General features: G+C 36.6%; 1 protein-coding gene across 1 annotated transcript; it reads left to right on the top strand.

Annotated features, from left to right (window-relative positions):
- Window positions 1-7,280: 7,280 nt before the first annotated feature.
- Window positions 7,281-19,080, top strand: LOC126260040 (uncharacterized). Its single transcript, XM_049957216.1, has 3 exons — window positions 7,281-7,436; window positions 12,337-12,490; window positions 18,945-19,080. The coding sequence occupies exons 1-3, from the start codon at window positions 7,281-7,283 to the stop codon at window positions 19,013-19,015; spliced, it is 381 nt and encodes a 126-aa protein (XP_049813173.1). The 3' UTR covers window positions 19,016-19,080.
- Window positions 19,081-19,671: the final 591 nt, after the last annotated feature.

Here is a 19,671-nt window from a genome sequence, read left to right as displayed (position 1 = left end):
CCACGCTTTTATACTTATTCAATCTTGTGGTTATAAGCTCACGAAGTAATTCTACTTTTCTGGTTAAACCACCATCTTCAAATGCGTTTTTCAGTTTGTCCCATACCTGCTTTGCTGATGTAGCCCTTTCTATGTGAACATAATTCACTAGATCAATCAAAAGGATTAGTTTTGATTTCGCCTTCCGATCCTGAGTAGCAAAACTTGACTCCGTAGTCGGCAATTTACCGTTTACGACGTCCCATAAGTCATCCAAGTGCAAATACGCCCCAATGGCAAATTTCCAGCTGGTGTAATTTTCGCTCCCTACGAGCTGCTCTATTTGCGGTATCTGTGTTGAACTCATTTTACAGTTACTTTCTTCTTCGTATAGCGTACAAAATCCAAGTTTATAATAACTTCCGCGCACCTTTTGCTCAAATACATGTCACCTTAAAGCTTATTATTTCGCTTTAATCCAGCACCTGGGCCCATAACCTGTTGTAGTTTATGCAGATTAACGCAGCTAAATGACAGGTACCGGTAACACCTATTTAAGGGACAAAATAAACTTATGCTTTATTCGCACAACACGTATTAATACATTTGAATACCAAATTATATTTGCCCCATCAACAAACGCGGAACTTGTATATTCCACAGAGTCTAGTGCACTCTGCACATCATATCTTGTGTGCCACTACGCAACTGGAAAATGTTTGTTCACATATCCCCAACACTATGTCAGTCAGAGATAGCAGGAGAGTATCATTAGGTTCAATTTTTGCAGGAAACCTCAAGTTGTAGAAATATAGATATCGGAAGAGATATAACTTTCCACGCTATATAAACGAGGAATTCGATTTCGTCATGTGAGGCTCTCGGCACTCGAAACTGCAACGCTTTCGCTTATTGCTATTCACACCGGAAACGATAAAATATGTCCCCCTGGCAACGTACTCCAAGTTTACCATAATTCGCACCACCAGAATCATATGGTCGACATCGAGTCGCACGTTCGATATATATCGTTAGGAGCCCACGCTTTCAATAGGCAATCATTCTAGGAAATTTATTTATTTATTTATTTATTTATTCTTTGCCCATGGACTCCAGCTGAAAATCCAGCTGAGAGTATTGGGTGTGTCATACAATAGCCTATTAACATCAAGCTTGATTTCAATATATATATAAATGAAACAAATGATTAAACAGAAATAGTCCATAATCATACAAAGGTTTTACATGTTTCACATTATACGTACACACAAATCCAAACAACATACAGAAATGATAATTTTTAAACTCCATCTTAGTATTCACTCAAACTGTATATACATTTCTCTGTGAGATATAGTTTCAAATGATTTTTAAAACATTTTAGATCTGTTTCTTTTTTAATGATTTTGGGGAGTTTATTAAAAAACCTTTTGCCTGCTTCTTCTGGGGCAGTCATAGACAGTTTTAGATTTCTGTTTATCATGTAGTAATTTTCATTTCCTCTTGTACCGTGTTTGTGTACATCTTTATTTAGGAGGTGTTTATCACTTGACCTTACCACCATTATGCTTTGGTATATATACAGTGAATATACTGTCATTATATTATAGTGTACAAAAGCTTGCCTACAGGTCTGTCTTGGTGGTATTTTTGCAATGCATCTCACTGCCCTTTTCTGAATTGTGAATATTCTTCTTAGGTAGCCAGCTTGTGCATTTCCCCATATATGAACTGAATAAGACAAATGTGGAAGACAAGTCCATAATACATTGATCTGAGGACTTTATCATCCACAGTCTTAGCTGTTTTATGCATGATGAAGATCTGTTTGTTTATCTTTTTACACAGTGCATCTATGTGCTCCCCCCATGCCAAATGTTTGTCTATTATAGTTCCTAGAAAATTTGTCCTGGTTACTTCTTTAATAGTCTTTCCATTTATATTAACATTTATATTATAATTTTCACTATGCTTGGTCTGAAATACTACATTCATTGTTTTAGACTGATTCATAAACAGGTTGTTTTGTGTGAAATATTTATTTGCATTTTCAATAGTCAGGAGTGCTTCCTTCTCAAGCTCCTCCTTTGTGTCAGCTGTGCAAATGATTGTTGTGTCATCAGCATACATTATAAGTTTCTGATTTATATAGCTAGGGAAGTCATTTACGTAGAGTACAAATAGTATTGGCCCAAGCACAGACACTTGCGGCACACCGTGTTTAACTATTTGTAATTCTGATATGTAGTTTGTTATATTTCCCCCACTAGTATGTCTGATTTCTGTGCATTGTTTCCTATTTGTAATGTATGATTTAAGTATGTCATAGCATTTTCCTCTAATTCCATACTGATATAATTTCATCATTAATTTTGAGTGGTTCACACAATCAAATGCCTTAGATAGGTCCATAAAAATCCCACAAGTCTTTTGTTGCCTGTCAAGTAAATTAAGAATGTGCTCAATTATATCTGTTGATGCTGTTTTTGTTGACTTCCCTTCTCTGAAACCATGTTGTGATGAATGCAGTATACTGTACTTTGTTATAAAACTTACAATTCTATTCTTTATTATCATTTCATAGATTTTAGCAAATGTTGAGATCAATGATATTGGCCTGTAATTTCCTAATTCATCCCTGTTCCCTTTCTTAAATATTGGCTTCACTTTACTTACTTTCAGTGAATCTGGAAATATACCTTCTTCTATCGCAGCATTCAGCATGTGTGTCAATGGTTTTAATATACATTCTCTGCATTCCTTTACGAGATGTGATGTGACACCATCCAAGCCAGAAGAATGTTTAATTTTAAGTTGTTTTATTAGGTTTGACACTTCTGCATCTGTTGTAGGTATGAAAACCATAGTATGATTTGTATGTGGGGGGTTTAACAATTTACTTACTGCATTTGTTTTATTTTGACTTATTAATTCGTCTGCTACAGTAATATAATATCTGTTAAAAGTATTGGCTACTTCTAGAGGGTTTGCGTTGCTTTTCCCACTCATCAGTGGGCAGATGTCCTCTGCCCGATTTGTTACTTTTCCTCTCTCTTCATTAATGAAAGACCATAAACCTTTTGAGTAGTTCTTTCCCTTATCTATAGACATCCTGATGAATGATGCTTTAGTTTCTCTGATAAAACTACAGTACTCTTTCTTTTTTATTTTATACAGTGTGTTGTAGGCCTCATTGTTTTTTTGTTTGGAGAGGTCATAATACACTCTCAGATTATTTCTGGCATGGATTACTTCTCCAGTCAACCAGCTTTTCTTTTTTTGTTGCTGTTTGACAAGCCTTTTACTAAAGGGACATGTAACATCATAATAATAATTGAATAGAGAATAAAACTGGTTCCATTTGGTGTTTGCGTCTTTAGCTGCATATATTGTTTCCCAGTTTTCTGCCTCTAACATCTTTTTTAGCAGATTTATGTTATGTGGGTAGTTCTGTCTTCTCATCTCCCATATCTTCTGCACTGAATGACTAGTCTTTATATTTATGTCTATCATGATTGCAAAATGGTCTGCTAATGTGGAGTTTATTACCTGTGTGTCACAATAGCATGTAGGAATATTTGTTATTACATGATCAATAATAGTTTCACTATGCTTTGTTACTCTGGTTGGTTTATCTATTTTTATTTTTAGATTGTATATGCACAATAAGTCCAGTAGGGTCTTAGTATTGTCTGTATTTTTACTCGTGTCTATGTTCAGATCTCCTATAATGATCAAATAAGCATATGTTTTTGAGAGGTGTTTGATTATATCTTCCAGCTGTTCAAAGAAGGTTTTAATTATACCATTTGGTGATCGATACAAACCTAATACACAACATAAATTCCCAGCAATTTTAGTTTCCAGTGCTGCAGCTTCAAAGCTCAATTCTATAGCATATTTTGTTATATTTATGGCTTTAGTTGATTTATAGTTAGAAAAAATGGCAACCCCGCCACCTTTATAGGAAGTTCTGCAAAAACTGGCTACTTTCACATAATTCTTCAAGTTGTACATTCCTATGTGATTTTCTTTTAGCCCATGTTCTGTAACTACTAGAATGTTTGGCCTATGCTCCTGTAATATTACCTCTAGTTCCTCTGTTTTATTGTTTATGTATTGAACATTTTGGTGAAGTATTCTAACAGTTGGCTTTAAATGTAATAGTTCCCCTTCCTGTAATATACTAAGCACTTCACTTGCTCCCTTTGCTTCTGGTACTATGCAGTGATTTTTTTCAGTTTGTGTCATTAAACCTGGATCGTATCTTTGTCCGGTGTTTATATTCCTCTCACTATTGTCACACTGGTATTTAAGATGGACAGTTTTACTTACATCTTTTTCCATGTTCTCTTTCTGCTTACTCGGTACCATAAAAAATCCTCACTTAGTGTAGCAGGTCTCCTAGTTCTCAGGCATCTGTCTTGATTGGAAGCTGCTTCTGCTGTTGATCTCCCGGGCCTCAGGTACCTCTTCTGTGTGGTTGCTGTTGCTGATGGCTCCTGTGCTCCCCGAGTTGGTGACTGCCCTTGTTTGTTAGCTGTGCTGCGGCTAATGACCCTTTTATGTTTTCCTCACATGCATTTTCATTGCCTTGAGGTAGTATTATGGGATCTGCTGTTCTGGATGCTGTTGCTGATGACGACAGCTCTGATGATGATTGTAGTGATTCTGCTGCTATTGGTTTATCTGACACTGCTGCTGAGAATATCTGAGCCTTTGCTGCTGCTACTGGTGTTTGTTGTAGCTCTACTGCAGATAATGATGGTTCCACTGTTACAGACAACTCTTGTTTTGGCGGAATTGGGATTGGAGACACTTCCATTACAGATGACTCATTAATAAATTTAAGTATTTCGGCACTAATAATCTTTTTCCCTTTTACGTTCATGTGGAGACCATGTCTTGTGAAGTGCTCTCTTTGAACACTGTTTATCTCTACGAAAGTCGTATTCTGGAAACCTCTACATATTTTCTCAAATAGCCTGTTTGCTGTAACAATCTCGATGTTTACGCACGAGTTTTCCATCAGATCGTGCCTCCTGGGGATACTAACAATGTAGAAATGCACTCGAGGCATCCTTTTGATTGTTTCCTTTAGGATTCTCGTTGCACGCCAAGTTTCATTACAGTAAACATCATTTGCGCCTCCTATTATGATGCAGTTGTTACCTGTCGTTAATATGTTGTCACTGTTTTTCAGAATTTCGCGTAATGGCGCGCCTGATTTGATGATGCCTGTTACATTAAGGTCTGGGTGATTTCTTCTCATAATTTCCGTAACTCCTCTCCCATGACTATCTGCAAAAATATATGTCTGTTGCTTGTGTCCTTGCTTATGCATAACGTGGTTGTTTACTTTTTTTTCCTTACGAATATTTACCTTGTGTTTTTCTCCGTTTAATCCACTTGTATATTTTTGTGTGGATAGTTTGTTCATATTTTTATCCATAGATGCACTATTAACACTTTCTTTTCTTGCGTTTAATTCACTTGTGTCTTTTAGAGTGATCAGTTCGTTCATATTTCTAGTTACAGTCGTACTGTTTACACTTTGTACATTTGGTTGTGCATACCTACGAATTTTATGGCTAGCATTAATGAGATCTTGTTGCCTTGACGATTCAGACAGTTCCCGTATGGTTAGTAACAAATTTTCCATTGTTTTTATATATTTTTTTATAATGTCAAGTTCTTTTTGAAGTTCGTCATGCACGTTGTCTTCTATTCCCGCGTAGCACTTTTCACTCGCGATCTCGCGGCCGTTACACTCTATGTCACATTTACACTGTATTTGTAAATCCTCTTGAGCATAACAGTGTGAATGGCACCATTTATGTTTAAACACGCATATTCTAACTCCATTTAGCACTGTTTCGTCACAAACAATACACTTGATTGAAATTAAGTCCTCAAAAACTGCAGAGCGGTTTAAAGTTACGTGTACACTTGCCGCCATATTGTAAATGTAAAAAAGTACACTTGCCGCCATATTGTAAATGTAAAAGAACAGACTGTCAGTGGTAGCGGAGGCGAAAGAAACAACACATAAAAAATTAGTATCCCGTACTTCAGTTGAACTATATAGTTCAACTGAACAACAGGGTACTAACGCTAACGACAAAGAAGAAATCGATGTACGTTAAATTTTTATCCCGTACTGCAGTTAATTTATATAGCACGACTGAAGTTCGAGATACAAGTCAAATGTGTGACGTGAGGTATTCTGTGCTACCGCTACTTCCATCCCTTTTTTCCCCCTTTATTTTCCACAGAAGTACTTGGACACAAACAAGCGATATCCTTAACATGAAGGTCGAAATATTACTCGCCTTGATATATGTCTACCATATTATTTCCCTCATGTTTTCCTTTGTTTCTGAATACTTCTCTCAGCTTTTACATCTGTGTAATAAATGATCTCTGGGAAATTCTGATGTCATTGGTCAAAGCCGACGGGTTGTATCCCGTTCTTCAGTAGACCCTGCCAGAATACACTGTTGTGCCACTCACTGCTACCACGCCAGAACCTGCGCAGGTCGTTGTTACAAGAAGTGGATGTCAAATGCAGTACCAATACCCCAACATTCGAAGGGCATTGGGATTGAAAACGGAGTGAAGGGGCTCGAGTGGCGACATTAGTATTTCACTGTAAAGTGGGAGCCAAGGGAGTGAAAGTAGTTCATTGTACTGTCAAGAAACTTGTAATTTTGTGAACAGTTAGTTTATTGTTTGGTTTGATTATTTAATGTTGTTTCTAGTGGGTGTTAAATAAAGTACCATACTAGATTATCCAGTGCCTAATTTATTCGACGTTTAACGTAATTGGAAGAATGATCCCCTTAAGGCTCTTCCTAAATACTAGCCGCCACTACTGGATTTTGTCCTCACTTTGCGCTTTACATTTTCTACTTGGTAGTTTCTCGTCGTGTAGGGAGAAACCCCACCCAAACTTTGCCACAGTGCAGCGTATGGCCTGATTAGAGAAACGAAGATGGCGACTCAGTTCTCTGTGAAACCAATTCTGTGCACCCACAACTAAGATCCACCTTTTGTAAAATCTTTTAATGATTTCTAAACGTTCAGGAGCGTGAGTCGCCTGACGATGTAATTGCAAATTGCAATGGATATTTTCACACCGGGAAGCGCACAAAAAATCATATTAGGAACTGAAAATTATAACTGTAAAAAGTGTCATTCTTAACGATGACCCTTCATATGTCAACCATTTGTATAATTATATATATACTGACGATGCCTTATATAACAAACAGGTGTTTACATGCAAATAACACAATTCGATGAATGCTCACGACAGCTGGAAACCAGAGAGCTTACTACTGGAAGCGCAACCGAAGGCCATGGATCACTGCCTTGTCGTGCTAAAAGTTATCGTTGTCCTTTTTTTAGCAATTGGTAGCGGACAATTGGGAGAGGAGAAGAAAGTCGAAGTTAAGGTGTGTGTATGTTCACTAATTTTTCTCAAGTTCATTTTCGATAACTACTTATCGTGTTGTATTATTAAGTGTTGTTTAGTACTTGTAATTAGACAATGTGTATGGAGGAATTCACAAATTGCTCGGCGTTTGAATTACGGGATTTTTTTTTTTTTCCAATTAGTAATGTGGGACTATATGTGGTCAATAATTTCGTTAGCAAACCACATGTTCGTCATTGAGACTTAGGAATATTGTGAAGTTTATGATCTTACCGTTTCGCAAGGAGTATTAATAACCACCACATCCAATATGAGACTGTAATATTATTCCTACTGCTCGTAGTAAAGATAACTTAAGATGCGGTAGGATGGCCTAACGTTAGAAAAAGTTTCCAATAACGTGTCATATGCAAAATTCCCGGCAGACGATACAAAAAAGTAAAGATTTTTTTTTGCAACTGCTTAAATTTCTTATTTATAGATTGTCTTATATGGACTAGAAAAGTATTTATTGCATATGTAGCGTGAAAGAGTACCACACACACACTATTGCTAACAATATTAGGGCAATGGGTTTATGTCTGAAGAACTACTATCGTAACTTGCTTTACGCCAGGGGTAGTCAACCTTTCTCTTACCTATTGCCCACTATTTATAAGGTAGGGAAGAAATCATACTCTGCATGTATGTGTAGTAAATGTGACGTTTGGGTCCTTTTTACCCAAACCAGACCTTGGTCTGCACTAAAAATCAAAGATTTTGGTGGGGTCCAGTACCACACACTAGTCTGAAAACATGGCAGCTTGTAAGGCTCGAATGAATAGAAAGAATGGACAACAGGCAAAGCAGTTGTAGAAATGGAATTCTCAAGGAAAAACATAATGTGAGAAAGATACTTTGTTTGGTAGTAGCCTAGTTTAATTAAAATATAGGGCCATTCAAGTTTAATTTTTCCACTTTCCCTAACTGATTTGTTTGTTACATTTCCCCTGATTTTGAGGCATTGAACCACAACTTTACTTTCATTCACAAGGTAAAACAGAAGGTGCTTGCTTATTGCACTATGTTAAGACACTGTACTCTGGTTAAAATAACTTTATGATTGACATTTCAGTGAAGCAAGGGGGAAGAGGCTGATGCCAACGAGTCTTGCTATTTTTTTTTTTTTTTTTTTTTTTTTTTTAGTGTGATGTGCTCACTTTGCCTGTTTTGTAGGTATTGGTAGAGCCCTGTGTGATGTGGCTAACTGCATGTCGACAGTGCTATCTACCTACCACTGCAATCTGTTAATTAAAACATTATTTTAATTGTAGTAGGCCTATAGTCATTTGCATCACACAGATTTACTAAATAAAACTGGTAAGTAGTAGCTGTCTGGAGAGTGAGCATGATTTGAAACAAATATTATATAAACTGTAGGGAGGATATCTACATTGTGAGAATGTCGTGATATTATTCAACTGAAGAATGTGGGGAATTTAATTCCTGGGCACTTTAGTATGCTAATTTGTGGTATGTCACTCTGCAGTGGATGGTGTAATAAATGAATGGTATTTTTAGTGAAGTGCTGTACAGAAATCTTAAACACATACAATCTACAGACAAATCTATCCTAGAAGTGAGTAGGTAGTTGAGATGGTGTGGTTAGTGACACAACAGCCTTCTTCAAATTGGAAACTTCAGGAGCAGACAAATTTCTTAAAGATACTTTCAGACCTGAAAAAGCTGTTTTGTCTCATTCCACACTCGTCAGTATTAATTCTAAAATTGTGCTAAACATCTAATTGTGTTACCATATTTCACCCTGTCTTCTTCCTCTCCAATTTACCATATTTTGCCCTGTCTTCTTCCTCTACCCCCTCTCCCATTTCATTTTTGTGATTCAGTAACTGCATGGATTCTCTGATGATGATGATAAGTATGGAGATTTCTCTGTGACCCAAATTTATAATGCCACCAAGAAAAGTGAGTCAAAGCAGGGTGGCTCATGGCTATTTCAAAGGACTAATAATTTCCAAAATTGTGTAAGAAACTACTTGAACAGTTGTTAAAGAACTAATGAGGAGAGCATGGTGTGATGTAAAGAATAATGGTTGGTTGAGGATGGTGCTCGAGTAATTTAGCAAGGAGGTTTGTACTCCATAATCCAGGAAGTTCGCCAATAGTAGGGAAGATAACATTTTTGGAAGCCAAATATGTGGTGAAATGTGTAGTTGCAACAATCTTGACATATTGGAGATAAATTACGATGCTGGAAAGTTCTGGTAGGAGTAAGGTAATAGCTGGACTGAAAATAACCTCAGACTACATAGGTGTTGTGTTTAATAGTCAACAGGCACATAAATGGGATTCCTCAAGAAAGGATGGTGTCTTGGAAGCTTAGCACCATTTGGAATCTAATTTGCTTTCCCACCATCTGCTCAAAACCTCAGTTACATTGAGTCATCATCATCCTTTGCTCCCTACATTGATATAAATTGTGTGATATACTTGAATCGAGTTGTTGAAACCAATATTGAGTCAGAATATTGTCTTTGCTGCTGGAACTCCCTTGCAGCTCTCGGGAGTTAGATGTCATAAAGCCAGTAATGAGGATCAGGTGATTAAACCATGGAAAATCCAGAATGGAATTATATGACAATATTATGAAAAGGATAGATACCTACTCACCATATAGTGGAGGTGTTCTTGGTTGAAAGCTTACTTGTTTAGCAGTCTTTTTGTCGTGTCAGTCAGCTCAACATCTCCACTATATGGTTTAAGTTACTAGTTAGAAGTCTGAACCATGTGCATCTTGGTGTTTTTAATACAAGTATTTCATTTCCAGAGGTGTTGCATCAAGTGCCAGAAGAAATCTTGGAAATAATTTGGGACTCACCACTGAACATAAGGATGTGGACAAAACTGAAATTTGTGCTATCCCCCATCATCAAGATGGTGGATGCCTGTATTTCAATCTTATACAAAATGATAACCATGACATCACTCATCAGACACCTGAAAAAATACAAATAATACAAAAAATATTTTCTTGCAAATATAACATGAATCTAAACTGTGTGTACGCACTGCAACTAGAAACATGTTTCCTGTGGTGTTTTGCAACAGGATTTCAACTTTTCTTGTCCCTGTCCACACCCTTGGCAAACATTTCTTGTAGTGTATTTGCATTGTCTGCAATGCTATTTGTTGTATGCTGTAGCTGGCTTGAAACCTTATTTCCTTTGATCTGCTGTGGGTATCTGTTATTGTATTTCAAAACATGGTTTGGGCAGCGAAGAACTAAATATGCAACAATCCTAATAATGAAGACATATCAATATTAATGCAAAAATCAGAATAACAGAAGTCAACAATCAACAAATTCTTAATAAAACAATGTTAAAAAACTAATATCAGGAATTTCACATGACCCATATAGCCAAAAGGAAGTCCACGTATGATGGACCCACACAACTGCCAAACGCAGCTCCACAAATATTGCAAAATCACGCACAATTCGACAAACCTGTTATCCAGCACATCAAGTTGCTTATATAGCTAAAGTGAAGCCACACAATACCCCACACCACTAAAAAGAACTAACTCCTCCCAAGACAGTATCCAATAAAAGTGTAATAGACAAAAATGTAACATTGTTCATAATTTTGGAAAAAATAGGAAATAAAACAATCGAAGTAAAACGCACTAATGCAACACTAATTCTGTCCCATATATATACTCTGCCACATATAACTAACTGTCTCCGGTTCGAGGCACAGCAACTTTTGTCAATGTCATTAATTCGCCACACTGTTCACGCTTCAAACAATGCCATGAGACCATATAACTGCAGAAATTTAATTGTAGTGGCCACGTTGTTGCACATGGTGGCAAACAATGTACAGCACTTACATTGTGCCATAAAATACATCACTAGTAAGAGATGAAAAACAAAAAATTAAAATTCCTACTAGTAACAACATGGCAAGTTAACAATTCCGAAACTGAAAACAAATGAGTAGCAAGTAACTAAGGACATTAAAATAACAACCTGACAAGGCCAAAAAAGAAAGAAAAGAAACTCCTTCCAAAACTCAAGAGTTACTACAGCACTGAGTCCAATGTCGCAGTAATGATGACCACATAAATCTCGAAAGGGCACCACCACAGCTGACAAAACACCTTCTGCAAATATGATGGATTCCATACTATGCTGTACCCACATGACCCCACGTAACTCAGCCTACCTAAGTTGTCAAAACAGCTGGGTAGTTCTGCAAACTTCAGTTGACCCAGGATTTGAGATATGACATTTGCTGAATCAACCAGCATTATAACAGAAATCATAGGAAGTAAAGATGTTTGGTAGAAACTTCTGCTTTTGTTTATGTTTAATTTAAGTACATACATTTATTTACTGTAACTAAAACGGTGAACAATCTTGCAGACTGACATTCACAGGGAATGCCCGCCGTGTGTTGTTAGTGTAACTTTGTAGTGTATTTGGAGTACATGTAGTAGATAATTGCTTTAAAAAAATGAAAAATGAATAAATTTCATTCCTCAGTTGATTTTTATCTTAGGAAAGGTAGTTGGAACCAGTAATTTCTGGTTGCTTGTTCCTTGGTTTATACCACACAATGTTTTTTCCTCTCCCCACTGTAGAGTGAATGTATACCACTTTTTCCTCCAATTCTTTGTAGAACATAGGTAAATAATCTAAATGCTTTTCCTAGTTTCATTTTACTTTTTTACCCACACACAACAAATTTTCAGCTATGAATAAGTAATTTGTTTTGTAGTTTCATCAAGAGTTCAGTGTTGATTGATGTCATTATTATGAGTTTGTAACATGGCAAGATATTTATATGAGATGTGTCCGTATATTAATGGAGAACTGATTCTACACTACTAAATTTGTTTTCATCTTTCTTCAGATGTCAGACCGACGAATGAAATTCCCTTACACATTTTCTGCGAAGATAGCACAATTTCCATTGCGGTTCTATCTTAAGAATCAGTGGGTCTGGAGATACTACTTCATAAGTCTTGTTGCATGTTCGCCAGTATTCATTGCTATCAGCAGATTAGGTATGTATGAACACATTTGTTGTTCTATTTAAGAGGGCATGCATGCATGCATGCATCCATTCATTTTGTCTTAAGTAGTACGCAGTTTGCAAGAATACTTCAGTCTGAGACCATGGTAGGCTTATATCCAAGTAGAATTAATCTTCCGCCGTGTCTCTTGTCATACTGCCTTCCATAACCTCTCCTAACAATATCTGAAAACATAAAATACTCATTGTAGGAAGGTCGATGTCACCCATTGTGTGTTATGTTGACAGTGGTAATTTTAATACTTGGAGCATGAAGAGGTGTGCTTGTATTGGTGTATTTCTACTTATGGCTACCACCAGTAGCAAACTGCTAGCATAACTTCATTAAAATTTAGTTACTTTATTTGTTTTGTGCAATTAATAACCAAGTAACTTTTGTGCAATAACAGTTTAATTTAAAATCATCTTAGCAGAGATTTTTGATGTTTGATCTCTCATAATATGCTTGGAAATTTGAGGTTTGAGTTGTTTCTTAAGTTTACTGTATGATTGCAGACTTTCTCTGAGACAAACTCAAATGTGTTAAAATTTGAAATTGGCATTTCTTAGATTTTTCCTAATGGTTTATTAATTAGCCACCTTTTGCAACTGCACTGTTTTTATTACCACAGAATACTTTGTCTGCACAGAATGGTTATTCAGCGAGTTTCCTGAAATTAACAGAAATTAATATTTTAATCATGAACAAATGTTCACACGTTTGAGTAATGGGGCATGCTGCTCAAAGTGAATACTTCTGTTAGAATTTCAAGACAATGCCGTGGTGAAGCAGGAATGTGTTCAGAAATTGCTGGGAGCCGTTTGTGTTGAAATCTACTTCGTTTCTATTCTGTGTAAATGTTACTTGTTTGTTGTGCCTCGTGAGAATGAGCATTGGCACTACTTCATTTGTTTGCAAAGTTCATGAAAATGTTACAGCAGGATTGTGAGTTTCTCCTTCAGAAACAGAATCTTTTGCTCTCAACAAGGTACTATTCTGCGTTTTGAAATTTCTGTAGAGATGAGGATGGCGGTGATATGTTGTTACCTGGTAACTGGTGATTTGTATGTCAGATTGAGTAATTTCTCGTATTTCAAAACAAAACAGAGTATTTCAGTGATTATTACTGAAACTGCAAAATATTTGATGAAAATTCTTGTGATTATATTGCTTTCCTTACATAATTTTTATTATACAAGAAAATTATTTACACAGCTTCACTCAAAAGCGACTACAGGTGTACATACGTTGTCAATTTCAGTTTTCATGTCTCCAAATGCAGTATGATGGAGGCAGTATTTTATAAAATTTAATTTGCATCCTCAATGTTCATTTTAATTTTCAGTAGTTTGTTGAGAACCTCCATACAAAGCAGCATTTAAAGTTGTTCACATGTCAGGCTACTCAGTTTGTCCTATAATTTTTCATTTTGGCAGCTGCCCTATCTGTTTTATATCCCTTCTTTTTGATGAATGTTATCCACCAGACACAATCACATCTATATTCTCAAAATCACTGTGTGCTTTGACATGTAGGAAAGGTATTTCATGTCTATTACTAGCCCAAAATTAATTTGGTGTAAAACTGTTACAACAGTACGGTACAGCACCAAGTTTTACATTAGTGATAGTATGGATTTTGCAAGATGTAACCAGAATGATATGGATTAATTTGGTACTGTAACAGGGGATGAACAGATGTGAAGATAATCATGAATAAACTTACACCACGAGTAAGCCATTTTTCAACATGATGCTTTAAAAATATGCTTACATTTAAGGGGAGACGGTGGCAGTCTTCCACTGATATCTTTGTAAATCCATATGTCAGTTTTTGTTAAATCTCACTGAAATTTTGCACTCTTTATGTATCTGGATCCAATAAGCTTTAAATAATTTTTCAGAATTAAAAAAAAAAATTTAATGGTGTGTGTGAGATAATTTTGAATTTTTTGTTACATTATTATTTTAAGGTACACTTTTTCATTATTTCCAGGCAATTTTTTCTGTGGTAAAGTAATCTACTCTAATAAATGTACAATAAAGTGCAGTTACTTTGTGGTAAATTGTTTCTACTATTTTCTGTGACATTTTGGATTTGAACATTTTTTTACGGGCAAGTTTTCCATATATTATCAACCATAAAACTGATTATAATGTCCAGATTAAAATTTTGTTCCACTTAAATATTGCTTTAAAGTAAAAGAATAGGTGTGCCAAATTTCATCGAAATGCTTCCCAATAGTTTGATGTGTGTGTTCCTGAAAGGAGATCTTAAGTTGCAGAAAAATTGTTTTAAAGTTTGGGTGAAATGTTTAAAAAAAATTTGATTGTACCTTTGCTAAAACACTCCATATCCATATTCCAGTTCTTCCTCATCCTCTGCAGCTCTTTTAGCTCATCTGCTCCTTTCACTAGAATTTTTTTCCCCTATATTCTGTACAGAAGTCTCCACCTTCATGATTTGTTGCTCATTGATGGTCTGCAGTACCTGCTCAGTGAAGCCTCCAGGTGTAAAGCCCAACTTGCTGAAGATGTAGTCTGGCTGCATTCCCATCATTAAATACTGCTTCAGCTACCAAAATAGACATTTTCTCTGCCAAAAAAGAGCATTTATACTTTCATTTGGGTTCTGCATTTTGCTATGCAGACATTTTTCTAGCAGTTCTGGTGAAGCCAGTGCTCAAAAAGCTGGTTTAATTACCATTGCAACCTCTTAAGGAAGGTTATTTTTATGGCTGTAGGCTTCCCCACTTTCTTGCTTTTGAGAAATTTGCACCATTCATTAGAACATATGTCATTTTGAAGTGTAGTTCTGTTGACATGTAATGAAACCAAATGGCCCACTTTGCTATCCTCATATTATCCAAATCTCGCGAGGTTATTTCTAATTGCAGCACCATAATAGACATGCAGGCTGTTCATTCTCTTCTTTGTTAGTCTGTTTTTACCTTTCAGTGGCTTCCCATCCTCTTGTGGCTTGCCTTTATTGTCTGCAACAAGTCTTCTGAGTTTTCCACATGTCTTCTTGCGTATATGGCCTAAACACTCCAGTTTCTCAATAGTGTTGTCTTTTCCATAGGGCCTATTTTCAACTACATTCTTGAAAGCACTAGTGTCAGTCTCCTAAATACTGTGTGTATCTTGCTCCGTACTTTTGCAAAACCATTTGTGGTGAAGGTAGTGTGGAGGGACGAGGCGCAATTTAAACTTAATGGAACCGTGTATCGGCATAACAGTGTGTACTGGGCAGCAGAAAATCCGCATGTTTATGTGGATAATGTGGTCAATACCTGGGGTTCACGTATGGTGTGACTTATCATCTAGAGGCTTACTAGGACCCTTTTTCTTTGTACTACTGTCACTGGAGATGTGTACCTGGAAATGTTACGCATATCAGTTTTTGCCAGGTATACGTGCGCTTTATGGAGCTGAAGAACAGGTCTTCTACCAAGAAGATAGGGCGCCACCACACTACCACCTAGCTGTTCGAGCTTTCCTGACTGACAGTTTTCCGGGGCATTGGATTGGGCGAAGAGGGCCCATTGAGTTCCCTCCTTGATTGCCAGATCTAACATATATGGACTTTTACTTGTTGGGAACTGTGAAAGATAATGTCTATCAACGTAAGCCACGCATGCTGGACGAACTTCGCCAGGAGATTACAGTGACATGTTCAGCTATCTCCACTGTAACATTATCTGACGTAGTTGCGGCAATGGCTTGTCGTTCAGTTGTGTGTGTAGCTGCCAACAGTGAACATTTTGAACACTTAAAGTAACCGTGTGCTAAACTGAAGGTTGTACAACATGTGTGATCAATTATTAAATGTGAAATAAACACATAAGGAACACCTTTTTGTTCCTTAAAGTGTGTGTACATTTTTCTGGCAGACTCTATATTTTCTAGTGTGTATCTTACTGTTACTGGTGGCTTTTTACTACTTATCGAAAAGGACATGGATTTATATTCTTCTGTACTATGCCACTGTCACTTTTCCTGCACTAGATACTTATCACATTCTTTATAGTAATATATGTGCAGACTTTTTATCATACTTTTTGTTCCCACCAAGTCAAACTGTTAACTGGTTGCTCCTTTCCTGTAGGACATTGCATTTCAAATTTTTGTTCCTATAGTCTTTAGAAGCGGAATTCCATAGGGGAAAGTACATAATGAATCGTACCTGGGCACCAGTGGATCATAAGAGCTTGTCATCTGCTAGATAGTGCAGGAGATTGGTACCAGAGACTGGAATGAGTGTTGATGCAGGCTCTCCATTTACAGCAAATGCACATGTGTACTTGACGATGCTGAGAGTATAAAGTGCTTTTGCAAAGTTGAACAGAAAAAGGGAGCATGCAGGCACAATCTAAAATAGGCTTGTGCATGGACTTCATTTCCCTTTAGAGTGCTTTGCATTGAAGATAAGGTAGATTTGAGTGTAACATGTGCTCAGTTGGTGACATGTTGCCCTGTAAAATAAGGTTATACCACCCAGACACTGATGTGTATGTCTTTCTCGTAGGAATATATTGGCTGTGAATGTGGTTGGTCATTTGTTTGCTAGATTGCCGTCTGCAGTTAGTTTCATGGTTTCCAACCACGAGCCATAATCATCAACATAAAGGCCTACCATGTTTTGTGTTATTGGATAATTATGACATCAGTGGTTTTCCATGATTTTGCTATAGGATACTCCGTGCAGTTCATTATTGAAAGTTAATAGTTGGATATTCATGAATAAAACAAAGCCTATCAGAGAAATCAGTGGCACTTAGTTGGTGAATGAGTCTGTTGTTTGAGGGACCAACAAAGGCCTTATCATTGTTTGATTCTGATGCTACATTTGTTATATGATCTAGTATGTGGAGTAGTAGTTGTGAGAGTGGTAGTGATTCCTGAAGTTGAGTAGCTCTTCCCTCACAATTTCATTGCAGATTCAGTTCATAGTAAATCATTTTTAAAGGATTTCAAAAACTTCGCTGAGGAGGCTCAGTACTCTGATAATCAGTAACTTGTGGGAGTGAATGGTTTTTACTAGGCTAAGCAACATAATTTTTGCCTTCTTCTAATAAGCAGTGCGAAGTATTGGGTGTAGAGCATGGATTCATAATGTATGTTGTGTGTCCTGTATTTTATCCATGTTCTGCCTTATAATGTGGTTTTCGGTGCCATTACTATCACCATGAATCGTCTTATATGCTATTAGTTTAACCCTTTAAATGACAAAACATTTGCTCCAGCATAATGATGAAATACATGTCGGCATGTACTCTTTGGAAGTAGTAATGAATAAGACTGCTAAATTTATTATTTATTTCAAAATACCATTAGGTATGGGGTGGTAAATATTCATACCATTGAATCAGGGCGGATGTATATTAAAAAATCTGTGTCACTGAAAGGGTTAACAGCACATGCAATCTCTTGTGCACTGCATTGTCATATTTCTTCTCAGGCTGTTTTGACTAATTTGTGTGACCTTGCTGCAATTTCAAATGTGATTGTTGGTTCTGATTTATCTGCATTTAGCATGAAAGATGCTGATTTGGTGTTTGCAGTAACTACTACTACTACTACTACTACTACTACTACTACTACTCAGTTCTGGTTGGTTGGTTGGTTTTGGGGAAGGAGACCAGACAGCGTGGTCATCGGTCTCATCGGATTAGAGAAGGATGGGGAAGGAAGTCGGCCGTGCCCTTTCAGAGGAACCATCCCGGCATTTGCCTGGAGTGATTTAGGGAAATCACACTCAGTTCTGGCATGAGGTCTTTGTAAAAAGAGTGGAAGTGAAAGTTTGAAAACACACTGTGCAAGTCTTTATTGTCCACTTCTGTGGATTCATATATGTGACCATATTATACCCTGGAGCCTTTTGACATCAAATTTGTACAGTGGGCATCTAACAGAATACCATTACATCCTTGCTATTTAGCTGAAAAATAAACTAAAATCACAGTAAAGGCAAGGTCACTGCTCCTAATTATTTTGAATCCTGTTAAACTCTTTGAAACAACTAGCTTGTGCTCTCCCATTTCCCTAAAAGCAGAGTTCCAAGCATATGGTGAAATGAAGAAATCATTTGAATTTTCAGCAAACGTTATTTGACAGATACGCCTAACAGTGGCCCTCTGTTGATAACACATTTTGAAGCTCATTGTGCGAACATATGATCTTTTAAATTCTGCAAATCTGTTAATCATGCATTCAGCCAGTGCCTAACTACTATTGTCATTAGTCCTGCCATAAATCATCAGGTGACCTGCAATGCAGCAATACATATTCATTACAGGGGAATGGAAAGTAAGGGATGTTGACTCTTTTTAAGCATGTTTTTGTGTGTTTCTTTTGACGCCCATTTCTGTGTTCTGTGTTAAAATATTGCAAAATAGAAGCATTTAGTTTCAGGTTTTTTAATTTATACTAAATTGTATTTTCAGCTAATTCACCAGGAAACAAAGCAAAGTGGGCCGAGATGAAGAGGAAGGAGCTAGCTGAACATCATCATTAGTGTAGTTGAATTTGTTAATGTTGTAGAATGCTACTTGTACAATAAAGGTTCTGTTTCACTATGTAGATACACAAATTTGTTTTGAATATGGAAAACACTTCTTTTTGTATGATGGTACTTACTCCATCCAAACAACTGATTTAAATTTTTATTAAGAAATTATTATTGTTACTTTTACACATTCCCCAAGCATTTTATTTATAATGCTTTTTGACATTGTTTACAATTCATTCAAAAAGTGAAGCAGTTGGAGGACAATGCCTTCATCATAATCTGTTTTTCTGAAGAATATTATTAAAAAAATTGGTTTTTCGTTTTGCACTTGTCTTTAATAGTATCAGAAAACATTGTTAAACCAAAATTTATAGGCCTGCTTCAGATGGGAAATGGCCCCAAAACGATCGGTGTTACTCATGCAGTAATATTGTCAGTATAGTGTCCGGGTGTCAGAGGCCAAGAACGACACAATAATATTGCTCAGTATTTACGTACAGGAGGTGTCAATTAGAAGTCTGCTGGCACAGCAAACATGTTTGCACCAATATATGTGGAACAACTTGCAAGTATTGAAGTTAAGTTGCTTGCCTTACAAAACAAGCAGAAATTCAGTGAGCAAAACAGTTCCGAAAAAATTTCTGTGGACAAAGGGTTCTTTC

Source organism: Schistocerca nitens, chromosome 5 (genome assembly GCF_023898315.1).
Source record: "Schistocerca nitens isolate TAMUIC-IGC-003100 chromosome 5, iqSchNite1.1, whole genome shotgun sequence".
Lineage (NCBI taxonomy): Eukaryota > Metazoa > Arthropoda > Insecta > Orthoptera > Acrididae > Schistocerca > Schistocerca nitens.
Note: the sequence above shows the minus strand (reverse complement) of the source record. Positions and strands in the feature narration are given on the sequence as shown.

What these genes read in the sequence shown, in the direction of transcription:
- LOC126260040 (XM_049957216.1), top strand. Translation starts at nt 7,281, where the DNA reads ATGAATGCTCACGACAGCTGGAAACCAGAGAGCTTACTACTGGAAGCG. An exon ending in AGAAGAAAGTCGAAGTTAAG is followed by an intron (nt 7,437 to 12,336) that starts GTGTGTGTATGT and finishes ATCTTTCTTCAG; the next exon opens with ATGTCAGACCGACGAATGAA. An exon ending in CATTGCTATCAGCAGATTAG is followed by an intron (nt 12,491 to 18,944) that starts GTATGTATGAAC and finishes TTGTATTTTCAG; the next exon opens with CTAATTCACCAGGAAACAAA.